This window comes from Diadema setosum, chromosome 1 (genome assembly GCF_964275005.1).
Source record: "Diadema setosum chromosome 1, eeDiaSeto1, whole genome shotgun sequence".
Taxonomy (NCBI): Eukaryota; Metazoa; Echinodermata; class Echinoidea; order Diadematoida; family Diadematidae; genus Diadema; species Diadema setosum.
This window is the reverse complement of record NC_092685.1, coordinates 4,084,150-4,108,890: the sequence shown is the minus strand read 5'-3', so window position 1 is coordinate 4,108,890 and position 24,741 is coordinate 4,084,150. Positions and strand designations below refer to the sequence as shown.

Sequence of the window (24,741 nt, the reverse complement as noted above, 5' to 3'; positions counted from 1 at the left end):
AATGTCACTAAAATCTACTCCACTAATTGTCCCATCATACATCATCCTTGGACCAAGTTTGGTGAAAGCTGCTTCATCCAGTTTTGAGTTATCACGTAAACAGATAAATTTTAGGATTTGACCTTGATCTTTGACCTTTGACCTCTGTCCGATTTCACTGAAAAACTGATCAAGTAATTGTCCCATCATACATCATCCTCCAACAAAGTTTGGTGAAATTTGCTCCATCCAGTCTTGAGTTATCGCGTAAACGGATACAATTTCATGATTTGACCTTGACCTTTGACCTTTGACCTTCAGCCGATTTCACCCAAAATCTAATCAAATAATTGCCCCATCATACTTCATACTTGGACCAAGTTTGGTAAAATTCCAGTAAATATTACTCAAGTTATCGCGTAAACGAAAGCGGACGGACGTACGTACGGACGTACGGACGGACGGACGGACGGACAACCCGAAAACATAATGCCTCCGGCACCACTTCGTGGCGGAGGCATAAAAAAAAAAAAAAAAATGCACTAAGTGTGCAAGTCATCAAGGTGACTAACAGCTTGTATTATTCCAAGGCCGTTGGACTTGATGAATATGTGACCATGGTAAATAGTCATCATGACTCTCTCTTGCCATTACTACTGCTGTTATTATTGGTCTGTCCTAGCAGCTGCAGTGTCAGTGTTGCCCCAGTAAATGTGGCTGCATTGACGGGGAAGGCACGCAGGAGAGTTGCACCCAGTCCTTTGGTCATGACTGAAATCCCCTCAGCACGGTAGCTTTTCCTGAATACGTCAATGATTCCATTGTACTTGTTTTTCCCTTCCATCCCGTCCGCCTGGATACGCGTCTTCATGACGTCCAAGTTGTACGCCATGACCCAAGAGGTCATCCCGCTCAGTCCCCCGGCGGTCAGCAGGCCTAGCACCCCGATCTGACCCTGTGGATGGAGATTCGCCAGGTGGCTGCAATAAAACTCATATGCCATGAAGTAGACTGCGAATCCGGGCGTGTCTCTCATGGCCGTCAGGGCAAAGCCCCTGTAGCAGCCTCTTAGACCTTCACTCTTGTATATCTTGTAGATGGCATCCAGGGAGCCATGGTAGCGTGCAGTCCCCTTGCGCTGTACCTGCACCCTGGTTTTGGCTAGTTCCATTGGGCCTGCAATGGTGGACTGCACTGCTCCTGCAGTGGCTCCTGCTAGAAAATGGCTGAAGAGGGTGGGCTCCTCAAAGCGACGCATGATGTTGCCTTGTACGCCGAAGACGATGGTGTTGATGAATGTGAGACCCAGCAGAGGGGATGCCATGCCCTTGAATAGGCCAAACACCTGACAGAATTTAAAAAAAAAAAGTCAATTAAGCCATTTGCATTACAGACAATAAATCTGGGCCCCGTTGCATTTAGCTATGGTAACTTTACAATTAATGGTAACTCTGCAATCAATGGTATGATTTGTTGGCTTTCATTGTCTATGGAAGAGTGTTGTCAAGGTAGTTACCATTGATTGCAGTGTTACCATAATTATTGTAAAGTTACCATAGCTTTATGCAACGGAGTCCTGATATACACCAAGCTTCTGAAAAGAAACTGTCACATCTGATTTTGATTGAAATCTTACACAAAACCTATGAAAAAACAAAACAAAAAACAAACAGAAGGGATCACCTTATCATCCCTAAATTGAGTAACATGCATGCTTTCTTCACTTCTGGATTCATGTCACCATTTTGTTTTATGTCAAAATTTTCAGAATTATTCTGTGACAATTACCACACAATGGCTTCATGCCACAGGGCCCTGTTCAGCTATGCACAATACATGAATAGAGATGATAAAAACCAACAGAGCTAAAACAGGCCCCATGGTGAGGTGAGACAGTGGTAATAAAGGATGTCTCATGTCTGAGTTTCTGGGGCAACAGGAGGCACTCTAAATGAGGACATCAAAGTACATCATTGCACTATATGATGCATCCACGTAGAAACAAGTAATGATATCCAGAGCAAGAGGTGTTCCTGGTAAAGTAGACTCTCTAATCCAAGCACTTCTATAGGTTCAGGGCATTTCATCCATTGATGACCTATGGCATAAGTCCAAAAATTGAGACTTCTGAATTTACAAATTACTTGGCAACAATGTATAGCACCACCACACAATTTCCTTCACTTCCTTTTTTTCTTTTTGTTTGTTTGTATTTTTCCTTTTTCTGGCCTGGAGTTGTGTAGAAGTGCTTTGTGAGTGTAGAGGATGTCTGTTTAACTATTCTCTGATGATCAAATATTTCTTTCACACTTGCACATACTGATTAAGCATATCATAATACGTATGCAGATGCAGAAGAGTAGCAAAATCCATCTCACAGCCCTGTGTAGGGCTTACTATTGACAAGGAAGAAATAATTGACAAACTCTGTCAACAAGCGGTGTTATTGCTCATTTACTTGTCAGATCATATCTAAAGTTAGCCAAGTAATGATTTCTTTTTTCCATACAACACTGGCAGTAGAGTTCTGGAATTCTTGTGATGTTTCTTTCCAAACAGCAGGAAATTATTTTAAATATAGAATGTCACACTGAGCATTCCAGACAATCATTGCCACATCATGCAACAGCAAGCAAATATTACACAATCTCTTGCTGAGTTAAAGAGAAAATGTTCTGCTCGAATACATTCTCTACCATGCGAGTCCCTTTCATTCAATGCTTGGGAAGAAACAATAGAGGAACCTTATCAAAGAGCAACATTAACAAAGACTTTGCTAATAAACAATAAGAACACAAATTTAAATATTCAACCATTACCAAATACCATTTGTTTTGTTAAAGCTCTTTCAGAAGGTTTTTTTTTATACACTTTACAGTACAGCAGTTTTTGTACGTTGTAGGTTTACAGAGCTCATTGCTTTTTGTTGTTGTTGGTTTTTTTTGCAATGTGCATTACAGAGGTTTGTTTGTTTTGTTTTTCACATTATCTTTTATTACTCTGTAAAGTAAAGTGGTGGTGTGTGAAGTTATGTGCAATATTTTAGTCATGCATTATCAGTAATGCAGACAACCTGTAGTGCTAATGCAAGAAATGGAATGGAGTAATACATTTCACTATCAGTTGATTGACAATCAATTTCCTCATCTCAAAATGTCTAGTAAAAACAGAGAATTTAAGAGCACAAATATCATGAGAAATCAAAAGTGTCATTATGAAGGCAAAAGTTTCACGGGATTCCATTCCTAAAAGGACAATGCATCATCCAAACATCACCATTCATTCACATGATATGCCAAGCTGCATATTTTTGCTGCTCAATATATGCTGTAATTTGCTGCAGACATTGTCACAAGAGGAGCTCAGTGTTTAACATTTGGCTGCTAAATCAGGTAAATGCTACAGTTATCCAATACAGTGGACTCCCGTTATAACAAAGTCCTCTGGTCCAGCAGTTTTCTTTCATTATATATCAGTATATTGAAATTTTGTTATAAGCAAACAAATACACAATAAAAATACATAGAGTGGATAACATTGCAGCCCGAATTTTCACTTCGTTGTGAACAGGATCTTGTCATAACTGTGTTCGTTATAACGAGAGTGCACTGTATGTTTAATATTTGTTTCTTCAAGATTTCAAGATACAATAACAGTAAATCATGAAATATGTAGAATATCTACTACCTACTGATTTCCAATTCACTGGTTACAGTGTTGTGTGGACATGCATACATACACAATAAATTGTCTAAGTTATCCCCCATTAGAGGAGAAAAAAAAAACAACAACAACATATATTCCCACCTTTCTTTCTAAGTATATGAAAAAGGTTAGGATGAAAGTCAGGAAGAAGGTTAGGAAGATTTTCAGAATACCACTTTAGAAAAAGCCCTGACTTAGGAAGAAAAATCTTCCTACGAAGAATTTCAGAGTTTCAGAATACCACCCCTTATTTTTCTGCAGCTATCAAATTTCAATTTTCAGAAATATCAACATGTCAACCGTGAAAATTTAATAGCAGAGCTGGATCAAACAGAAAACAAATTAATGCAAGGCAATGTAGACATGTTTGTCGGCAGGGTCGTCAGAGCACAAAGCAGGAAATGAGCCTTGACTAAATCCATCTATGTCCATCAAGCCAAGTCTTGCCTAACACATCTCAGCAAATGGCCCATGATACCACAAACCCACTAAACTGCATGAAGTGCTGCATGAAGGACTCTTCAGAATGTATCAACTGCTCATAGTACACTATAATCAGTCCTGGAACTTTCTTCCATGACACATTATACATTTCTATGAAACATTATCACAGCAAAGTTTCACTGCTTTTTTCTTTTCTGACATGGTACTGCTGCTATTTATGTAGCACAGGGTCATTCAACAATGAGAAGCTTGGCTTCGTTTCTATCATTCAGTCACCAGCCATTGTATCTAGGCCTACCTCCTGGGTTTTCACTTCCTTTATTCAAGCATTGACCATTAGCTTCTTCTGAGAAAAAAGACGGTCAGAACAGGGAGGTGGCTCCCACCTCCCTGGTCAGAACCCTATCATAGGACAGTGCCATTATGTAAAGTACATCTTGCTCTAGTCAGTTCATACCCCCATTTGGTACACAAAGCAGGGCACAGGAGCACTCCTGAAGTGCTTCAACTAAGACCCCGTTTACAGTGCGGGGCTGGGCCGAGCCGCGGCCGAGCCCAGCCTCAACTGCAAGGCCGAGCCCCGCAATTTTGTCCGTTTACACTGCCGGGCTCAGCTGCGCTTTTGATTCAAACCTTTCAATATTTTGTCGTAGTGGCGTTCTGCTTGTAAACAAACGCAAATTGGCATTGTCTGGTTTTCAGACCCTTTGCCAACTGAATTCCGTGGTGACAAAGTCGCCGTTCTGGCAAAGGTCTTTGCCGAAGGAAAAAATCCTTTGAAGGACAAAACCACCTTAAACTATACTAGTTTTCGACGTTGAGGGGGTTAATATCCTGAATAGCGAAAGATACAGGCAGAGGATTTGGAAGCCAGACTAAAATTGGCCGCGCATTTGGCCCAGTTTGCATTTACACCAAGAAAAGGCCGGGCTCGGCCGCGGCCGAGACCACCTCCAGAGCAAGGCCAAATGCGAGGCCAATTTTGGCCTCGCATTTGGCCTTTTGCACATTTACACTGAATTGAAGGTGGGCTCGGCCGCGGCTTGGCCACGGCCGAGCCTCGCACTGTAAACGGGGTCTTAAATGCCCATTTGAGTTTGTTCATAGAGAATCACTGCCGGCCCAGACCAAACACAAAGTGGCTGAGCGAGGCATAACTGTCATGGCAACCTTCGCGAGCCTGGGGAGTGCGAACAGATAAAAAGTATGCACAGTGTGCGTGTGGCACATTTCTCTTCCCGAGTGCTCTAAACGTTGGTGACCATTTATACCTCGTAGAGAGTTTAGAGCACTTCAGGGGTGCTCATGGAGCGCTAGAACGGCTTGTGTATAAATGAGGTGCTAGACAATCTTGGCAAACTACTACCGGTAGTCAGAGGCAGATCCAACAATTCCATAAAGGGGGGGGGGGGTGCCTTTACAAAATTAAAGGGGGTGCACATACCCCCCCCCCTCCATTTTTTCTTATTTCTTTTGTTTTAAACAAGTTGGGGGGGGGGGAGGGGCGCACACGCCCAGTGCGCTCCCCCTGGATCCTCCACTGGTAGTCATGCTAACACTAGACTCTATCTTAGCCTCAGTTAGTACAAGATTAGCTGGTTGGGCAGTGGAAGTGGGTGGAACAATTTCAGTCGGATGTTCACCGACTCTCCATAATCCGTCCTTTGACAAGACAGAAAATGATTAGAACTCCCATTCAACAAATAGTCCAGCGCTAGGAGGAAATACAATGTTTCTCCAGTCTATAAGCTCTTTGTTGGCTTCAATCATCTACTTATGTGTACTCCATTCAAAGCAAAGGGAGTACAACAGTCTAGACACTCCCCTGCAACCCCCCCCCCCTTTTTTTTTCTTTTTTTTTTTTGGAGGGGGGGGGGGTGGGGAGGTTGTGGGGTAGAAGAAGGTAGGTGTGAAGAGAATAGTTTTAGACCCACCAGGAAATGATTAGATCACCAACAAATCGTGAGATACATAGACCTTTCCAAACGAATAAATATTCAAATACACTCTCTAAGGGTGACCTCCATTTTCTGGTGTTTCCTTCACAAAAACAACATTCAATTCATTTGAACATGTGTAATGCTTTTTTATTTTGTATTATGTTTTCATACTTCATTACTTCTAATTTCATAAAACAAATCTGAATGTAACACAAACACTGTTATTACATTTAGATTTCATTGACAAATTTCACAAGACTTGACATCAGTGATATCAGTAACCCCCCCCCCCCCCCCACACACACACACACACACACACACATAAAATGAAATGCACAGCAAGTGGCTTTTGGGAGAAGGTCACTGGACTTTTGAAAAGCTTCTAGCATCCAAACTAATAAGACTCAGCCTTCTTCATGGAACAACACACATACAATGACAAGTTATCTGATGACACCTAAATTGCATGCACTGCCTACATGTATTAACTACCTCCAGCATCATTATCGAGAAAGCTCTTAGCTCAGCTGCCGCTGTGAAAAGGTGAAATGTATTGCTGCACATTCTGCTGGCTCTCTGAACACTTGAAGGATACACTACTTCAGATGCTTGCATACTTAAAGGAAATGTTCACCTAAAGTAAACCCCTCAAAATAAGTTCTGCAATTCAAGTTTGACATAACATATATTTTTCTTATCCTGGCATTATCTTCATTAAATTTGACATCAACGAAAGCCTGATTATTTATCTTTAAAATGACACCTCACTTGCTATGATTGGGTGTTCTTGGAATGTGCAAAACAGCTGAGTATGGGGACAGATCAAAAGCAGTAAAAAGTTGCAACAATTCTGCTATTGATAAAGTACAGTTTTGATGAAAAAAGACCACTAGAATAAGCATTGCTGAAATGAGAGCACTTTCAAAACTCCCTAGATGACTGTTTGGTAAATCTTTATGATTAATTTTAATCTGCAGATACTACTGCAGTTTTAAATTCATGGATGAAGCTTGGAATCTAATGATAATCTCAAAATGCATTTTTTTCAAGCACATTCCTTCCCTGAAATAGCAAAGCAAATGGGAATTATACTGTTTGACATCACACCTTTGCTCTATTTTGCAATATTTCACATTTGACCTTTCCTCATACTCAGTCGTACTGTGCATTCCAGGAATGCATAATGTAAACAAGTAAGTTGCCGATGCAAAGAAAATTAATCAGGCTTTCTTTTGATGTCACATTTGAATGAAATGATGTAGTTATAAGAGAAATATGATAACTCAAATTGAAATTGCAGGACTTTTTTTTTTTGAGGAGTTTACATGTGGATTGTGTGAATGCAGCAATACTAGTAGTTTACATGGGGTCATCCCACTAGATTGACACCCACGAGTTCGACATTGAAAACAGGTCCATGAGTCATACAGCTCACAAGTCATATAGCCCATGAGTTCCACACTAGGCAAATAAAGCCAATGAGTTTGACACTAGGTAAAAACAGCCCACAAGTTCGACAGATAAAACACGGGGCTTAAAGGGAAGATAAACCCCAAGAACAATGTGGATTGAGTGAAAGCAGCAACATTATTAGAACACATCAGTGAAAGTTTGAAGAAAATCGGACAATTGATGCAAAAGTTATGAATTTTTAAAGTTTTGGTGTTGGAACCGCTGGATGAGGAGACTACTACAGGTTATGACGTATGAGTGGACTACAATATCAAGAAAATATAAAGAAAATACTACAAAAATCAATTTTTCATGAAAATTACAAATTCCATCAACTTCATATTGACATATGTTAAGGGTAGCAATTATTCCCCCTGCTTTCTGAAAGCGGTTGGTCCACTGCTCTTTCATAATTCTAGAAAAGTGAATTTTTGTTGAATATCCTTTATATTTTCTTTGTATTGTTGTCCACTCATACGTCATATCCTCTAGTAGTCTCCTCATCCAGCGGTTCCAACACCAAAACTTTACAAATTCATAACTTTTGCATCGATTGTCCGATTTTTCTCAAACTTTCACTGATGTGTTCTACTAATGTTGCTGCTTTCACTCAATCCACATTGCTCTTTGGGTTTACCTTCCCTTTAATGTGTCTGTCTCGTGGGCCTTGTCACCTTATTCAATTCAATTCAATTCAATAAAGGTTTTATTCAATCATGTTCAATCATGTGAACATGACTGAACATGATTGAACATGAACCTTCTTAGTGTCAAAATAATGGGCCGTATGACTCGTGAGCTGTATAACTCATGGGCTGTATGACTTGTGAGCTATATAACTCATGGGCTGTATGACTCGTGAGCTGTATGACTCCAGGGTGTCAGTCTTGTGACGTGCACCCATTCACACACCACTGAAGGTTTGAGGAAAATTAGACCATTAGTTCTTAAGTTCAGAATTCCTAGATATTTCAGTGCCGCCATCACTGGATAAGAAGATTGTTAAACTACAGTTTGTGCTGTCACCTGCCAAGAATGATATCATGAAAATTGAACATATTTCCACTTTTTTCGCAGGAGTGAGTATTTGCGTGTCTATGGGAAACGTGTGTTGTAGCAAAATCAGCCATAACTCAGTCTCCATTTACATTGTTATAAAGTACCTTCACTATCAATCCATCTCTTTAATACATCCAATCAGTCTGTGTTTTATCTCCTGCTACTCAGCTAACACACATATTACACATCTTCTTTGATCAGTGCCTTTGCAGGTGATGCTAATCAAATCTCTTTCACTGAACTCTCAGATCCAATCAAATCTAATCAAATGTAATCCAACATTTTCCAGGATTGCAGGTTCAAAAAAAAAAGAAAGAAGACAAATACATTGTAGAAGTCATAGAATTTCATTTTGAACTGTGACCCTGAGATAACATGGAACGTATTGTTTAGTTAACCTCATGTAAATTGTGTCACCAGAACTTTTCTTTTACGCAATCGCAACGTCACACAGTTTCAGGATTTTACCTTTTTACCTTGACCATTTCCCTGTTTTAGGTATTTCCCCAAACTGATCTGAAAATTTATTTCACAAGTTATACTCGTAACATTAAAAAAAAAAAAAAAAAAATCAGACCTTAACTTGATGTTACATCTTTCCTAAGGATCCATATTGTTGTTGGTTTTTGTTTTGTTTGTTTTGTTTTTTGGTCAAACACTATAACATGACTTTGCCAGTTTTATGTTTGGGTTGATTTATTTTTCAGAAATTTATATATGGCTGTAAGAAGCGGTACTTTTAAGACACCCTTTGAATCACACTATATTTTTGTGTGTGTCTTTTTGAGAGCTAAAAAAACAAGCTCATAAAGTATAAAGTCTCCTACAGTTGAAAATCGGTTTTCCTTCAACTATGAAGAACTTTTATTTTGTTTATCTTTGCAAGAAAACCAGATCAAATCTGATATATTCTGTTTTTCACTTTATATTCCTCTTACTTCATAAGAAAACATTTGGAGAACTTGGAGGAAGTTTATGGTACACTATCCAGAGCCATAATATGTGGTACAAATTTGCTTTACTTCAAGTACAGTACTGTTCCGGGGAAAATCTTCATTTATGCACAACATAAAACACATAATATGTCTGTTTCCCTTTTCATAATTTTATAGCATCTGTACATAAAAGTGGGAAAACTCACTGATATTTTGTGACATCTGCATTCCAACGCCACAGCTTCAAATCACTACCATCAAATCATGCACCATGTGATCTCCCATAAATCACAATGCAGCATTTCAGTGATTATGTGCAACCCTGTTTGTGCTTCAAAATGTCTTTTTGCAGGCTTTGTGACTGACTGGAAACCCCACATAATGCAAGATAACTACAAAATTTCCATGAAAGTGATGATTGATTACAAACATTAAAATTCAACTGGTAATCCAGTTCAAATGGGCTCCCTACTACTGCAGATTTTAGCTTTTCCTGTATCACTTTCCATTACAATGGATTCTACACCATGATAAAGAGTATGTTTCTAAGGGACACCTTGTATCACCTCCATCACCGCGAATCTTTATTCCCCCCCCCCCCCCCCATCACCTCATATTTTATGACTACCAGTACTGTTTCTACTGAGCAATAAATAAACAGTGATGCAGGTGATGAGTTTCACATGTTTTTAATTCTACAGAATCAAGACATGAACTACTGGAGCATATGGCAAGCAAAAATACACGCATACTTTTAATTTCGCACCGGTTTCTGGTTGCGCAAAATAAGTGAAAATTTCCACTTTTTCAGCATCTCACTTGTTAGCACACAGTAGATCAGCAATAGGAAAACACAGTTAAAACAGTATCATATCTACTTTTTGAGTTTGCATGAAGATCATGCACAGAATTGTATGAAGAAAGTTTTAATAAGTTATTTAAGCATAATCTGATGACATTTAAAAAAAAAAAAAAAAAAGAGTTTACAAAAAGATGTGCAGGCAGACCACAACTCCATTTGTTGGTGGAAAGCTGATAATAGGTGAACTCAAGCAAACTAGGACCAGGGAGGTGGATCCACCTCCCTGCTAGGACAACAGAGAGCTGTGTGTATAGCTATTATATTCACTCACTTCCAATGGCTATAAATGATTCAGCCTTGCCAAGCACTTTAAATGCACTGGTCGGAGCTTATGAAAAAAACACCTCCCATAGCGCCTGTGACAAAACTGTGATCTATAAAGAGCACAGCAAATTACAGCAAAAACAAATAAGCCAAATTGATCTACAATTCAAATGACATACATCAGCAGAGAAAGAGTTGAAGCCAACTAAACAACAACAAATGAAACTCTGTGCTACCTGATTTTGGTACAGCCACACTGACTACACAGCTCAGACCTCAGCATGGCACTGATATACTGCACTAATACCATACATTCATCTTAATGAACAATTGTTGTGTTTATCATAGCTAATCAAAAAGAAGTAATCTTGTCATCATTTTGAGTCATTTTTGACAGGCCATTAGCAGCTTTAATAGGGTTAATAATAATCCTTGCTTCTAGTCTATCAAGCCTGCCGAACTTATAGCGACAAAACTCAGAGCAGCACACGCTTAACTGTGGATAGTCAGGGGAATTACATTTTGTACAATTAGTACTATAATTCTTTAGATTTGATATCATGAAAATTTAACATATTTCCACTTTTTTCGCAGGAGTGAGTATCTGCGTGTCTATGGGAAATGTGTGTTGTAGCAAAAACAGCCATAACTCAGTCTCCATCTATATTGTATCTTAACTATCAATCCATCTCTTTAATCCATCCAATAAGTCTACATGTATGTTCAACTCCTGCCACTCAGCTAACGCACATATTACCCATCTTCTTTGATCAGTGCCTCTGCAGATGATGCTAATCAAATCTCTTTCACTGAACTCTCTGATCCCTCCAAACATATCAAATGTAATCCAACATTTTCCATGATTGCAGGTCAAAAAAAGAAAAAGACACATAGAAGTCATAGAATTTCATCTTGAACTGTGACCCTGAGATAACATGGGAAGTATTGTATAGATAACCTCATTTAAATGTCACCAGAACTTTTCTCTTACACAATTGTAATATCAAAGAGTTTCAGGATTTTACCTTGACCATTTCCCTGTGTTAGGTATTTCCCCAAACTGATTTGAAAATTTATTTCACAAGTTATACTCATAACATAGCCTATAGAAAAAAAAAAAAAATCAGACCTTAACTTGATGTTACCTCTTTCCTAAATATCCCGTTTGTTGTTGTTTTTTGTTTTGGGGGGTCAAACACTATAACACAACTTCATGTTCGTTATAGTTTATATCAGGTTTCAAGTTTGGGGGCTAATTCATTTTTCAGAAATTTATATATGGCTGTAAAGAAGCGGTACTTTTAAGGCACCCTTTGTATCACATTTTTTTTTTTTGTGCCTTTTTGAGAGCTAAAAAAACAAGCTCATAAAGTATCTCCTACAGTTGAACATCAGTTTTCCTTCAACTATGAAGAACTTTTATTTTGTTTATCTTTGCAAGAAAACCAAATCAAATCTGATATATTCTGTTTTTCACTTTATATTCCTCTTACTTCATAAGAAAACATTTGGAGAACTTGGAGGAAGTTTATGGTACACTATCCAGAGCCATAACATGTGGTACAAATTTGCTTTACTTCAAGTACAGTACTGTTCCGGGGAAAATCTTCATTTATGCACAACATAAAACACATAATATGTCTGTTTCCCTTTTCATACTTTTATAGCATCTGTACATAAAAGTTGGAAAACTCACTGATATCTCGTGACATCTGCATTCCAAAGCCACAGCTTCAAATCACTACCATCAAATCATGCACCATGTGATCTCCCATAAATCACAATGCAGCATTTCAGTGATTATGTGCAACCCTGTTTGTGCTTCAAAATGTCTTTTTGCAGGCTTTGTGACTGACTGGAAACCCCACATAATGCAAGATAACTACAAAATTTCCATGAAAGTGATGATTGATTACAAACATTAAAATTCAACTGGTAATCCAGTTCAAATGGGCTCCCTACTACTGCAGATTTTAGCTTTTCCTGTATCACTTTCCATTACAATGGATTCTACACCATGATAAAGAGTATGTTTCTAAGGGACACCATGTATCACCTCCATCACCGCGAATCTTTATTCCCCCCCCCCCCCCATCACCTCATATTTTATGACTACCAGTACTGTTTCTACTGAGCAATAAATAAACAGTGATGCAGGTGATGAGTTTCACATGTTTTTAATTCTACAGAATCTAGACATGAACTACTGGAGCATATGGCAAGCAAAAATACACGCATACTTTTAATTTCGCACCGGTTTCTGGTTGCGCAAAATAAGTGAAAATTTCCACTTTTTCAGCATCTCACTTGTTAGCACACAGTAGGACAGCAATAGGAAAACACAGTTAAAACAGTATCATATCTACTTTTTGAGTTTGCATGAAGATCATGCACAGAATTGTATGAAGAAAGTTTTAATAAGTTATTTAAGCATAATCTGTAACATTTAAAAAAAAAAAAAAAAAGAGTTTACAAAAGATGTGCAGGCAGATCCCAACTCCATTTGTTGGTGGAAAGCTGATAATAGGTGAACTCAAGCAAACTAGGACAACAGAGAGCTGTGTGTATAGCTATTATATTCACTCACTTCCAATGGCTATAAATGATTCAGCCTTGCCAAGCACTTTAAATGCACTGGTCGGAGCTTATGAAAATAACACCTCCCATAGCGCCTGTGACAAAACTGTGATCTATAAAGAGCACAGCAAATTACAGCAAAAACGAATAAGCCAAATTGATCTACAATTCAAATGACATACATCAGCAGAGAAAGAGTTGAAGCCAACTAAACAACAGTAAATGAAACTCTGTGCTACCTGATTTTGGTACAGCCACACTGACTTCACAGCTCAGACCTCAGCATGGCACTGATATACTGCACTAATACCATACATTCATCTTAATGAACAATTGTTGTGTTTATCATAGCTAATCAAAAAGAAGTAATCTTGTCATCATTTTGAGTCATTTTTGACAGGCCATTAGCAGCTTTAATAGGGTTAATAATAATCCTTGCTTCTAGTCTATCAAGCCTGCCGAACTTGTAGCGACAAAACTCAGAGCAACACACGCTTCACTGTGGATAGTCAGGGGAATTACATTTTGTACAATTAGTACTATAATTTTGTAGATTTTATTTCAGTGTGAATCAAACTAAAAATGAGTGCTGTACAGGGGGTTTAATACATTGTTATCTCTGTGGAAAAGCCTGAGGCAAGGCTAAACGAATACAGAATGGTAATGTATTCAAGACACTGTAGGATGTCCATTCCTCATCCCTATCTAATCCAACGCAATACATACATGTACATGTAAATGGCTCTCTCTACAGAGAAATGAGACCTCTTGATATTTTCAAATCCCTAATCTTTAAGATGGGTGGAGAGAGAGAGAGAGAGAGAGAGACTTTGCTGTTTTAGTTTTAGTGGCATTTATCATTCAAAATAGAATGTGTGCACCAACCCCTTACCTACAAATTAATGCTGAGTGAGAAAGAGAGAAAGAGAGAGAGAGAGAGAGAGAGAGAGAGAGAAATGTTGTATTTGATTTATTGCTGTATCATTCATGGATGAGTATTTATGGCCATAACTTATATTTTTTACCTTTGAAATATACTCCACTTTAATTTCATTACATTCTGTCGACAGATTTCTTTCCCCAGAATTATTACTCAAAGTTTGGTGTGGGATAGCTGTCAATTCGAGAAAGGGGGGGGGGGGGGGGAGGGGGTAGTCTTAACTCCAGACTGATGTACCTTGTAAATAAATGCTGTACTGAGGAGGAGAAACCAATAAACTGCCTGCAAGATTTTAAACTACAACAACAAAAAGATAGAGAAAAGAGAAATAACAGGCCCAAACTGCACTCACCGTTTCTTGCTTTGCAATGGTAACAAAGCAGTGTATGATGCCATTGTATTTAGGCGCAAGGGAGCTCTGCATCTGAAGGCGAACCTGCCCATGAATAGAAAAGAAAGAGATATATTCACTGTGGGTGAGTAATTCTACAGAAATTCCATAATAAAGCTGAGTGAATCAAGTCTCCCTTGTCCTCAGTGAAACAGATACAATGAAAAACATAACATTACACCATACGGCAATGTTGAAAAAAAAAAAAAAGAATCTGTATTTAATATTTTATACATCTGGTACAGATGTCTTTTTTTTTTTTGTTACATACTAACCACACCTGCAATTTGCATATGCTATTGCTACCAATATCATATATGTTCCAGGTGTAAGTTTCTTCAATTTGTCTCCCTCTACGAATTAAAGGGTGTGTACAGTTCTGGTCGAGGTGAGGATTTAGCTTTTGACGTTTTGCAAGATATTCAGAAACCACTCTATGAGATGTCAAAGAGCATGCAATTCTAAGGGGTATCAAAAGTTTATTTTATGAAAATCTGTTTTGAAATGGCTGAGATATCAAAAAAACAAGGTGAAACAAAGAGATCCTAATAAAAGGCGTGGCCTGTCGCCTTTTATTATTATCACTTTTTGGATATCTCAGCCATTTGAAAACCAATTTTCATCAAATAAATGTTGAATCCAGGTGCAAGTTTTTTCACTTTGTCTCCCTCTACAAATTAAATTTGTTAAAATCGCAACTGCTGATCTGTAAAATAACAAACATGTCAGAAAAAAGGAACCAGTGGGACTCGAACCTGTCATCTACTGCTTTCCGGGCAGCAACACTACCACCAGGCTGTCCCTGGTTGCCGGCAGTGACACGATGAACATGGAACACACAAACACACACACACACATACCTTGACTGTGTCAAAAGGATGACCTACAAGGACTCCTGCTGCCCCTGTTGAAAGCAAAAAAGATCAAATAACTCAGTTGTTACTTGACACACATATTGCATATATCTAGTTATTTATCATTTATTCATCCATTTATCCTCTTATCTATTCATCTATCTACCTCCCTATAAATCTGTCTATCTGCCTATCCATCCATCTATATAGTTATAGATATTTTTAGAAACACAGCAGTAGAAGACAGACTGATGGATAGATGGATACAGACATACACACAAACAAATGTATGATATCTCTCTGGCATGATAGTATCCAATCATGTCAAGGCACTGCAGGCAATGAACACACAGGGGAAGTCTTCCCAGTAAGGTGAGTTTTGTTTCTTTGTTTGGGGGTTGTTTTGGTTTCTTTGAGTTTTTTTTTTTTTTAGCATGAGGAATGAAGATTTCACCACAAATGACAGTCTGGTCAAAACAACTTTCAACATGCTAAATGATGCATGTTTCATTGAAATTCATGTAACCAAGCACATCTTCCTTTTCCAGGCATTTTCTCTCAAGTTTCATCCACTGCTCCTTCTCATTTGGATTTCATCACCATGCAGTACTCTACTGGAACTCTCTGCTTTTGGAAGACATCACCACAGAGAAAATTAATTTTCTTCTCACAGTGTGATAATATCAGCAAAATATGCTAAAAACAGAAAGAAATACCAAATTGACAATTATTATAACTTGTCTACCTTATGATCATAAAAAAGAAAAAGGAAGAAAGTGCCTGAACTTGATCTGTTTGATAGCTCTTCTACTGTTTGAACATGCTAAGAGATGCTACCTTGTAGTTTATCCTTCTTCCATCTGGAATTTTTTTTGTTTTGTTTCGTTTACACACATCTAAAAAACTTAAGACCTGAATTCAATGTGTGGTTACATGACACAGTACATGTAGGGCTATATGCATGAAGATTCCAAGTATTATATTATTACACATTAACAATGGGCCGAATGCATAAAACAAGCAATTGCTTGTAAGCAATTGCTTTAAGTAAAAGCACAAGCTCGTCTAGCAAAAGGTCTAGCTCAAGCAATTGCTTAAATCCATATGCATAACCTTTTGCTTATGCTAATACATGTACCTTTTGCTCGTCCCGCACAAGCAATTGCTTGCGTTTTCAACAGAAGGGACATCACGCCTGTGCGAACACAAGAACAAAGGCGAGTGTGGCAGCATGTATTTGAAAGGGCATGTCTGTGTGGAAACTTTCCTGACATAGCAGAAGAGCTATGAAATGCACACACAGACACATACACACACATCTATACACACACACGTATTACTGGCTGATTCCCATCACTGCAGCTTACAGTAGCCCAGATCTGCCAGATCGCACGCGGAGAGAGGTCTCCTTGCTCTCCACCGAAGTCAGACATCCTACCTGTTTTTCATCACATTTTGCTTGCTAACCACTGGAAATTCCTGTTGTTGAAATGAAAAAGTTTCTTATCATACTTATGAGTAATTTCTTGTAGATTTATACCACTCCTTCACAAGTGTGGTCTTTCTTTCATAAATATGAAAAGGATACTTAAAAGGGTACGTTCCGTTTAAGCAAAAGCTCAAGCTCATTTTACAGAGCTTGGAAAATCGTAAGCAAATGCTAGCAAGAACTAGCAAAAGGTATGTTTTATGCATACGTTTTTAAGCAAATGCTTGGTCTCTAAGCAATTGCTTGCGAGCAGCAAGCAATTGCTTGTGCTTGCTAGCAAAAGCTTCTGCTCGCAAGCAATTGCTTGTTTTTATGCATACGGATTCTAGCAAAAGGCTAGTACAAGCAATTGCTAGCGTTTATGTATTCGGCCCATTTACTCACACATTATATGCACATTTACTACAGTGTACATGGCACACAGCGAAGGACCTACAGCTGTTTACAATGTATGCTGTAGCTCAGTGGCAGTTACAGTACATGTAAGTAATTAGGTCAATGGATAAAACATTTTACAGCATGTGTGACATTAATCTACTGTACTTGTACAACTAGCATTCCATTTGTGACAACAAAAATGATTTGTGGCCCTCTACCTGATGTATAATTTGATAGCCACTCATCAACAGACCTACTACATTGTACTTTTGGTTTCCTTCAGTGGAAATACATGTAGCACCACTGGCACTGGCAGTGTATTCTACTCTTTCAGTAATAGTTACTATACTGTACATGAAACACTATCACATTTCAAATTCAGAAATTGATTTACATTGTACAATGTAAGTTATAAATTCATGACTTGCCTATTTCAACTAAAATCTGAGTGAACTGTAGGCTTACAAAAAAAAAAAAAAAAAATTATTATGTACGCGTACATAAAAGCATTTGCGTCCTAAACCACTGAATCAATAATTTATTCAAGAACTACAGTGTATCATGAAAAATTTTTCATTCAAAACATCATTACCTTTAAATTTGACAGCAGAAATCATGAAACTGAGGAAACTATGTGTTCACTTTCCAGGCATAAAATTGTATATTAATTCCACATACATTGTACTAGTATGGCTTCACTCATAGGCCCGAATTCACGAAGGTGGTACAAATTAAACCATGGTTTAAACCATGGACAAAAACCATGGATCGCCAAGTGTCGCACGGAATATTTCGTTACAAAATTGGTCATTTCGTCGACAAAATGACCACTTCGTTAACAAAATTAGCATTTCATGGACGAAATGTTCATTTTGTTACAAAATGTTGTCATTTCGTTACAAAATAATCATTTCATCGACGAAATGACTGATTTTGTAACGAGATATTCCCCGCGACACTTGGCGTTCCATGGTTTTTGTCCATGGTTAAAACCATGGTTTCATTTGTACCACCTTCATGAATTCGGGCCTTTACGTGCCATGTTCCCACGCCCAACAACTGCGTGGCAAGCTTGCACACAAATACTCTGCACAAACGCACAAACCCGCTCAAACCAATCAATATATTGCCAAATAGCACAGTACAATAAAAGTGTTTCTTGTGATTCCATTCCTGTCACAATCGTATGAAGCTTGCATTTTACATGACTACATTGACTATCAAGCTGTGTTCTCTACTGACTTTTGGGTAAATTCTAAGTTTCAGTCATTGTTTTCTGTTCAAAAGTCCTGCCTCTACAATAATTAGGGAGGTAAACAACAATAATGTAGCTACAGTTGTACTGGTCATTTCAAAGAAAAACAATCGTACAGATTTGTCATATAGTTTTACATCAAAGCCAAGCTTGGCATTTTCTCTACAACTTTGCTCATAGTACAATGTATGTCCACAGTAACAGAAATCTATAAAAGTTACATAGATTTGAAAAAAAAAGAATCTTTTTCTAAAGCATGACTTCGTTGCTGTCTCAGAATAATGTGGCACACAGCACACAGGGGTTTAACACCGTGGCTCATTAAGACCCCGTTTACAGTGCAGGGCTGGGCCAAGCCGCGGCCAAGCCGCGCAATTTTGTCCGTTTACACTGCTGGGCTCGGCCGCGCTTTTGATTCAAACCTTTCAATATTTTGTTGTAGTGGCGCTCTGCTTGTAAACAAACGCAATTTGGTATAGTCTGGTTTTCAGACTCTTTGCCAACTGGATTCCGTGGCGACGAAGTCGCCGTTTGGGCAAAGGCCTTTGCCGAAGGAAAAAATCGTTTGCAGGACAAAACCACCTTAAACTATACTAGTTTTTGCGTTGAGGGGGTTAATATCCTGAATAGCGAAATAGTACAGGCAGAGGGTGTGGAAGCCAGACTAAAATTGGCCGCGCATTTGGCCCAGTTTCCAGTTTACGTTTACACTGAGAAAAGGCCGGGCTCGGCCGCGGCCGAGACCACCTCCAGAGCGTGGCCAAATGCGAGACCAATTTTGGCCTCGCATTTGGCCTTTTGCGCATTTACACTGAAATGAAGGTGGCGGCCGAGCCTCACACTGTAAACGGGGTCATAGAGTTAAAGGAGAACTCTGGATGATTTTTTTGAAGTAGTAGAGTAATGGAATTACATTGCTGTACAGTTCGACCTCGATTATCCGGCAATGTCGGGACCTGCGCTCATCCAGATAAGCAAATTGGCCGGATATGGGAGACACAATGTTAATGTATATAGCTGCCATCCAAGCTGCCGTCCCAGTGCACTGGCAGCTAGGCAGGTAGCGTACACCGCAATGGTGGTGTAATCTATGCTAGCCTGCGCAAAATTGTAGTCCCTTCTTCACAAAAATAAAGTACTGTAAAACATGATATATTCGCGGCACGAAATTTTCGCGAATTGGAGCCGACGGCCTTTTTCGCGGCAAGAAATTTTCGCGAATTGCCACTTGCGTTCAATGCATATAATGTAGATAAGAAATTTTGCGTGCATTTTAATTTCGCGAATCTTGGCGCTCGCGAAATTCGCGAAATTAAAATGCACGCGAACATTTCTCGTTTTACAGTATATCTTTATGTGAAAATCATGTACATGTTTTACCTCATTAGATATTGAGAAACCTATCATGCACATTTTTAATATGAAATTAGTGAAATAGATCCATGAAAAGATGTTAAAGTCACTTTTTTTTCTCAATTTTCGGAGAAAAATGTGTCCGGTGTAATCTAGCTAGCCTGCGCAAAATTGTAGTCCCTTCTTCACAAGAATAAAATATATCTTTATGTGAAAATCATGTACATGTTTTACCTCATTAGATATTGAGAAACCTATCATGCACATCTTTAATATGAAATTAGTGAAATAGATCCATGAAAAGATGTTAAAGTCACTTTTTTTTTCTCAATTTTCAGAGAAAAATGTGTCCGGATAATAGAGATTTCCAGATAAAAGGAGGCTGGATAATCGAGGTCGAACTGTATTACGAGAACATGTGAGCCACTATGTCATCATCCTTGTTCAGTGTAATTTGTTTTGGGTTTTTCAGAGCATTGGTTTATGTGATCAACGACCATAATAAATTCCACAAATCTATACATGACACTATCAATTTTAACATGTACTACAACATGATCTGAAATTATGAATGTTGTATTATGAGCACACTACATTTTGTATCACAAGTGTATGCATATCATATGTATTCTATTACTGAGTGATATGGTCAGAGCAGCAGTCATTACCATGATGCTCGTTTGTAAACTTGTGGATTAAAGTTGTTACAAATTTATTGTTAAACAACCCTGTATCTGTTCATCATTGAATCAGTCCACTATTACAACAATGAAAATCATCTGGAATTCCTTTCAGATATCTTATTTTCTGAACTCATACTAGAATAAAAGATTTTTACCTTTAATACTGAGATCCACTCATTAAAGGGATGGTATAGTTTTGGTTGAGATGGGGCTTCAGGTTTCTAACTTTTTTGTCAGATAATGAGATACCTCTTATAAAATACAAAAGAGCATATAATTCTAAGAGGAATTCAAAGTTTATTTGGTGAAAATTGGTTTTGAAGTGGTTGAGATATCCAAAGCAATGTGATCCCAATATAAGGTGGGACCCACCTTTTATCAGGATTGCTTTGTTTTACTTTGTTTTCAGATATCTCAGCGATTTCAAAACCAATTTTTGTCAAATGAACTGAATTATGTGCTCTTTAACATTTCATAAAGTGGCTTCTAAGTATCTTAAAAGATTTAAAAGCTGAATCCTCATTTCAACCAATACTATACCATCCATTTAAAGTACACACTTCTCTATTCAGAGATAAGAGGTACTTCTGGCCTATCCAGAAGTGTCAAGAAATCTTGTTTAATTCTATTTGGTTACCTGATAAGATCACATCAGTGTTGACACTTTGAGATATTATGGACAGTTATAGGTATCTACTGTTTGCTAAATCCTCTTCACTTCTTTTTATTCCAAGAATAAACTTTATGACAGGGGAACTGGTTACACTTACTTTGCTGTTGTCAATCAATCAAATATCCACAAATTTCTGATCACTATCAACTTCAAAAGTAACCACTAACTTTTTAATGTTATCCACATATGAACCAACACAGAAAAAGGTTTCTTGGACAATTCAGATTCTACAATACTGAAAAATCTGATGATTGGAAGTATGGTTCAGGTGCAAATTTTGCTCATCCCACAAAGTTCTCCACATGCTTGTCATGTATTGTTGCACTTCTTTGATTGTGAATGGAGAGATTTTCTGCTGAAAACCAAATTTAAGCTAAGAGATACAGGCTCTGGCCTACACATGATAATTTTTTTTTTTTTAATCCTCAGCAAAGGGAAATCTACATCAAACATAACATTTAGACATCAATGGATGGGAAGGCTGCAATACGTATGTACATCATGTACTACATGGTGGTACAACACTATTAAACAAGAATGAATAGAATTCATTAAATTTTCTTTTCCTTTTTTTTTTCATAATGCAAAATACACATCCCCTCAACTTTTCATAGACATCACTGATAAGGGTAACATAATTCTCCCTACCCACTATACAGCAAAGTGCTCTTTCACTAAGCCAGAAAAATGGAAATATGTGGAATTCTTTTTACATTATCGCAACAATATTCCACTCATGTGACATCATAAAGTGTTGTACATACAATATGTAGCTTTCTATTATTTTTTATTCAACAATCACTCAATTGCTACAGTTGTACATTTCAAGTCCTATCTCATTCAATTCATGCATTCCCAGATCAATGTTAGCTAGGTTCTCACTTAAAATCATGTTGAGGTGAAAATACACACAGGTTTTCAATGCACTGGTGTGACCACGCATGAAAAGGAAGCATAGAATCATGACTTCTGTGGAATGTAGATGTATGTAACAACAATATGCCCTACAAATCGTATGTGCAGAATTGCTCAAGTTCGATCCTACACCAGAGAATACACATATTTGAAGTAAGTTACTCAACAGCTTATTTGCGAGTGTATTCATTTAAAAAAAAAAAAATGAAAAAAAAAAAAATCAGATGAACAGTATGAGATTTACACTACAGTACACTGTAGTTTGTTTACCAGGGAGATAGCAAACACTCTGATGTCAGCTTTGCTGCACTTCCAGTGTGTTTGTACAAGAAATGTCAATTTATTTCATTTAAAAAAGCCTCCCTCCAAGTTAAGGGAAAAAACATTGCCTCTTGAAGAGACCAAAAAAAAAAAATGCATGTGATCTTATCAATTGACAAAAACATGGCTTCTTTGAAGTTTAGCTACAAGCAGCAATAGATGACATGGTGTAACATTCACATCAACAACTAAAAACAATTTTTCATTCTCCTACTGATCTACTTGGTACGTGTCTTTCAAGAGCCTAAGAAGACACACTTTCACTTAACTGTTATTAATAATAGTGATCACCACCTTGGTAATAGCTGAGCTTGTCTTCACTTCCACTAAAATTCTTTTTTAATGTCATCTGACTTTACTCAGTTTTCTAGCTGTGTGCAGGTAGAAATGGTTACATCTTTGCTTTGAATACTTAAGTGAAATTTGACCACAGAAAAAGTAAAATTTTAAAATAACTCTTCAAACCGAAGCACAGTAACCCAAGAAAACTACAATTTCACTAGATGTATTACTCACCTCCTATTGTCCCTGCAATAAAGTCTGCTGCCATTGGAAAGCCTGGAGATCCAATCCTGTTCTGCTCTTTAGTAGTGAAGTGCCATACTGTCAATCAAGCCAGTCTCCGCTGAACTCTATTAAAGGGAAGAAATACAGTGTTTAGTTACAACAATCTGATCTCGTCTCATTTTCTAAAATCAAATTACATACACACAAATGAACTTGCATTTTACATCTTCATTAAATTGGTGAACATTAATCCACAGCTGTAACATAACAGGATGTAGCACATTCCATATAAGAGTACAAATTCTGCAGGAACCATTTACCATCACATTTGTAGCCTTGGCTATCTGTGAGTTGACTTCAACCATGGAGCTACGACAGCTCGTCATCAGAATATGTATCATATTCAGCCTTGTTTTCATCATTTTGTTTTCCCTTTTTTTCCGACAGGATGTCAATCTGTATGGTTGTGCTGTCATTCAAGGACTAGCCACCTACAGTTAAACTCGCATAAGTCGATCTTCTCGGGACTGAGCAAAACACATCGACTTAGGCGAGTTTCGACTTGTACGTAAGTCGAAAAAATTGACTTAAAGTTACACCACACGTACATATGTATAATGTACATGTATGTTGTCTACTCTGGAGCCGAGAGCTGGAGCGGTGTGCCCGATATTTGCCCTTCAGCAAGACACTTTATCCACATTGATGCAGGCCAGGGCTCCACACTATAACTTTTATTTTGGTGGCCCCAAAATGATTGATTTTTATTTCTTGGTGGATCGAACAAAAAAAAAAAAAAAAAAACAAGCAAAACTAAATCGGTCCTACGTTCGGTCCGAAAGTTACCGTTATTTATTTCTGATTGTAAAAGCAATCATCCACCATTTACAAGTATTTTAACACCTTCCGGAGCCAAATGTTGCCGTTAATCATTTTCAAATGTAAAAACAAGCAACCGACATTCATTCTAGGATCTTACGGAGCTGAATATCATCCTTATTCATTTCCGAACGTGAAAGCAAACATCCGCTTTTTATTTCATCATCTAAATGAGCCGATTGATACCGTTAATCATTTCCAAATGTAAAAGAAACAGTCTGTTACTTATTTTAGCATCGTACGGAGCAGAATATTACCGTTATTCGATCTCCAAATTCAAAAGCAAACACCCGACATTTATTTTATGATCGTAAGGAGCCGAATGTTACTGCTGTCCACTTCCGAAAGTGAAATGAATCATCTGACATTTATTTTGGCATCTTCAGGAGTCGAATGTTACATGCTATTTACTTTCGAACGTAAAAAGCGAACTTTCGGCAATTATTTCATCATCGTACTGAGTTGAATACTATAGTTATTCATTTCCGAACGCCAAAGCAAACATTCAACATTTATTTTAGCATCTTCCGGAGCTGAATGTTATTGCTATTTACTTTCGAACATAAAAGCAAACATAAGACATTCATTTTATCATCGGACGGAGTTTAATACTATTGTTATTCATTTCCGAACGTTAAAGCAAATATCAAACATTAACTTTACCATCAAACGCAGCTAAATGTTACTGTTATTCATTTCGAAATTTAAAAGCAAACATCCGACAGTTATTTAGCATCGTATGGAGAAGAATATTACTGCTATTCACTTCCGAACGTAAAAACAATCATCTGACATTTATTCTACCATCTTCTGGAGCCGAATTTTATTGCTATTTACTTTCGAAAGTAAAAGCAAACACCCGACATCTATCTCATCGTCGTACGAA

General features: G+C 37.9%; 1 protein-coding gene across 1 annotated transcript; it reads right to left on the bottom strand.

Moving 5' to 3' along the window:
• Nucleotides 1–610: 610 nt before the first annotated feature.
• Nucleotides 611–23,019, bottom strand: LOC140246698 (mitochondrial basic amino acids transporter-like). The gene is made up of 4 exons (XM_072326039.1): nt 22,986–23,019; nt 15,409–15,452; nt 14,510–14,593; nt 611–1,324 (listed from the first exon to the last, which is right to left on the bottom strand). Exons 1-4 carry the CDS (start codon nt 23,017–23,019, stop codon nt 611–613), a joined length of 876 nt encoding a protein of 291 aa, XP_072182140.1.
• Nucleotides 23,020–24,741: the final 1,722 nt, after the last annotated feature.